General features: G+C 29.1%; 1 protein-coding gene across 3 annotated transcripts in view; it reads left to right on the forward strand.

Annotated features, from left to right (window-relative positions):
• Ire1 (serine/threonine-protein kinase/endoribonuclease Ire1) overlaps nt 1–3787 on the forward strand; it is a 39767-nt gene that overhangs the window by 14302 nt on the left and 21678 nt on the right. For all 3 annotated transcript variants that reach the window (XM_067044594.1, XM_067044596.1, XM_067044595.1), the window contains exons 7-8: nt 287–441; nt 1721–1959. In XM_067044594.1, coding sequence (XP_066900695.1) covers nt 287–441; nt 1721–1959 — 394 coding nt within the window. The remainder of the gene's footprint in view (nt 1–286; nt 442–1720; nt 1960–3787) is intronic.

Here is a 3787-nt window from a genome sequence, read left to right on the forward strand (position 1 = left end):
AAAGTAAAATGTGTCGAAAATGCTTATTTTTGCACTCCATGTTAAAAATAACCATAAACTGATGACTGTAAACAAAATTACACAGAATTTGTTTTTATAGCTACCTCAAAGTATCAACTACCAAATGTGAAAAGAAAAAAAATTCTAAAATTGACAAAAGAATAACAAAACATACATAACGCTATCTACTAGTGTAAACAGAAATAACTTTCTTGCCAACCATATATTATTTTAAATTGCATCATCTTTATTTCAATTATATTGATATATAAAATGTTTATGACAGATCAACACTTTATATTGGTGAACACAATGATGGCTTCTATGCATTGCCATCGGTAGCTGATTTTAATGTGCCGATCCTGTCCTTAAATACACTCTCATCTCGCTACCTGATTAGCGGACCAAACAGTGAGGGAATTAATAGTGCTCTGGTTGCAGGTAATGTTAGTTAATTTTTTTTTTAAAGTTAAAGGTCATATTTATTTATTCTTTAAAATTAATTTCCAGTCCTTCAGCAGAGCTTATTGAAGGGAAAACTTTTTGTATCGATATACCATACATCCTTCTTCCGTATTCCTTAAAAGTTATAAGATTTATGATTATTCCTACCATATCTTTATAAAATATAATTGATTTTAAAACTTTCTCTTCTATTTAGAATTTTTTTTTTAAATTTTGATAAATATGTTAATTTTTTTTTTTTTTAATCAGTCTTATTGTACATATACATTTTTTAAATTTATCAATACATCAGTGAATGAGTGGTATGGAGATAAACACATGGAGGTTGTATTATATTGAGGGATTGGGACAATATGTATCCTTGGAACTTGGATAAAAAATAATTAAGTAAAAAAGGATCGATTTAGATTATGTTAGTTTTGTTTTGTAGAGAATTAAAATTATCTATCGAGAGAGTGGCTGTAATTTTTTTAGGTTATAAAAAAAAATTAATTCTCTAAATCCATACTACCTGTAAATTTCTCCATTCTCTAAATCAATACTACTTGTAGGTTTCTCTAAACCAATACTACTTGTAGGTTTCTCTAAACCAATACTACTTGTAGGTTTCTCTTTTTTCTAATCCAATACTAACTGCAAATTTCTCCATTCTCTAAACGAATATTACCTGTAAGTTTCTCCATTCTCTAAACCAATACTACCTGTAGATTTCTCAATAATCCTTAAAATTGTTTATACTCTTTCTTTGTATTATCTTATGAGACGATCAAATAATGTAGGAATTAACTCTGATTTTTGGTGAAAAACGATCTCTGAAATTTTATTAGTTGTATGAAATCTTATATTTTAAAATTAATAGTTGTCTTTAGTAAAGGAGGTTGCTTCTTGTAATGTATATTCATCGGAACCTTTGCTGAAAAGACTACATTTTTTCAATATTGAATATTAAATGGGTTTTTTCATGATGAAGACCATGGTTAGGGCCTATTTGCCCCTAAAAAGTAAGTACTTAAAATCAGAATTGAGGTGCTTAGAGAATAGTGGTGGTTACATTATTTCTCGAAGATACCAGCAGAAATATAATTATTTTATTTAAATACAATGGGTTTGAAAAAATAAATTGCAGTAACTGTAAATTGTAATCGATATCAAAATCATTGAATTTCCAATCTTTTTAAATTTAGAATTTATTGCTCTATTGGTTTAAAATCTATTATTATTTCCAGACAATCTAGTTATAAATTTTTTTTTGCAGGCCATTATAAAATATCTTCATTCAAAAAGAACCGCTTCTTACAAATAACTGGTAAATCAAACCCTGTTATTTATGGTACAGCATCTAACAAGACGCAGCAGAAACAAAAGAGGCCTATTGTCACTAGTAATGATACTATGGGGAATCCTTACCTTAGCAGCGAGAGTAAAATATTAGTTTTAGTCATCGTAATATTGACTGTGGTTTTTACTGGAATGTTTGTCTACATAATGAGACAGGTATTGATCATATTATTCTTTTATTTAAAATTAACAAAAAAAAAAAATTGTTTTAATTATGAGCTTTAACAGTATTTGTTATAATTAGTAATTAGTTCATCAGAAATTAACTTAATAATTTGATAAACATTAGTGGAATAGTGTTATAATGTTCGAAGATTGTTGAAATCAATGGTCAATGTCGAGGCCACTGCTTGGACGAATTTTCCGTGAAGATTATGGAAAACGTCATGCTGACAAGCAAGTAGCTATGGTTTGAAAATTTAATGGACTCCATTGAAAGAAATCTTTTAATGAAGAATAGGGACAGATTAATGCAAAATCAGTCACTGTTTAGGAGCGGTATTAATGATTCCCTGAAGTGTCCAACCAAGACGAACATAGAATCTGTATCTTATATGATGACTTCATAGTCCAGTCCCCAATACTTATAAATTTTAGGAAAAAAAATTCTTTTCATTTTTTGCCTATAAATCCTTATTTTGTTGAAAGGATAGCAAAATGAATCAATTATTCCTTTAGACTTGTTTGTGTCTAGTATGGTGTAGAGACTTCCATTACACCCATTCCAGATATTACATTTTTATAGATATGATGTCATCGATCTGACATAGTTTATTGTGTAAGGCTGTGCTTTTATCTCTAAGGCTCGGGATTGTCTCTGGCTTTGCCAGATAATTAGGTATTGTATTAGTCATGGATTGAATATTGGCCACATCCAACTTCTATGACATAGGTACTCATAATTGAGGAAAAACCTGGCAATTGAGCATTTTTTGATGTACAAAATCAAAAAGTAGTGTTTTTTATTCCTTTTTTTTTTTAAAAAAAAAACAATGGTTTTAATATTAATTTACTGAAGAGTTAATTGGCCATTGACAAAAATCTAATACTGTAGACATATGAATTCCAATTACAGTACATATGAAAATAACAACAAAAAATAAAACTTAATAGAAGTGAAAATTGCATTATATACAATCCTTAGATTTATTTTTGTTTATTTTGTTCGGATAACTAAATTTTTATTTATGGGTTGGATGATGGACAATAGCTAATGGATATCCATTGTGGACGAAATCAAATACACCCTGCTAGGAGCATTTTTTGCAATTTTACAATGAACATCTTCAATATCTTCTTTCTCTTTTACTTTAATATCCAGTTTGTGATATTTGGGCCTCAATTTGGAAATACTGGACTGTGTATTTTTTTTTTGTGTATAAGACAACCTTCAAACTTTTATCATTTGATGGATAAACAGGAGAAATATGATAAAAACAACTTCAGAGATAACAAATTACAATTTAAAAAAAGAAAAGAGACAAATTCATAAAAAGCACAAGACAAGTAACCAACTATGAAATGATAAAAATGAAAAAGTTACAGTGTAATATTTCTCATATACGCTACCGACAGCGCTTGTGGTCACCCATCATTCGCATTAGTACCCAAAGACTAACAACAGGGGTATTCATGATCTTTAGTTTAACATGTTAAATGGAGAAATATTTCCTTCTTTTACCATGTTAAAACTATAAAATATTCAATATGGTTGAGACTATGTTCAATGGAGAATGACAGAATGACTGACCAAGAGACCAGCTGAGCTCGTCACCATTTTGTTGGTTTTTGTGTTAGGTTACTTGCTTGTAGTTTGTGTTTTGGTTGTCTTAGAATTGTCTTGGATGTTTTTATAACTAACAAAGTAATGGATGACAATAATAATAATAATGTAATGACAGTTGTCAATTAGATCATCTTGATTCTCTTCCTCACAAGTTAGAAAATCAATAAGGCATGAGTGGCCATACTTTGTTACAACTTC

Source organism: Halyomorpha halys, unplaced genomic scaffold, assembly GCF_000696795.3.
Source record: "Halyomorpha halys isolate HHAL.00 unplaced genomic scaffold, Hhal_1.1 Scaffold245.1, whole genome shotgun sequence".
Taxonomy (NCBI): domain Eukaryota; kingdom Metazoa; phylum Arthropoda; class Insecta; order Hemiptera; family Pentatomidae; genus Halyomorpha; species Halyomorpha halys.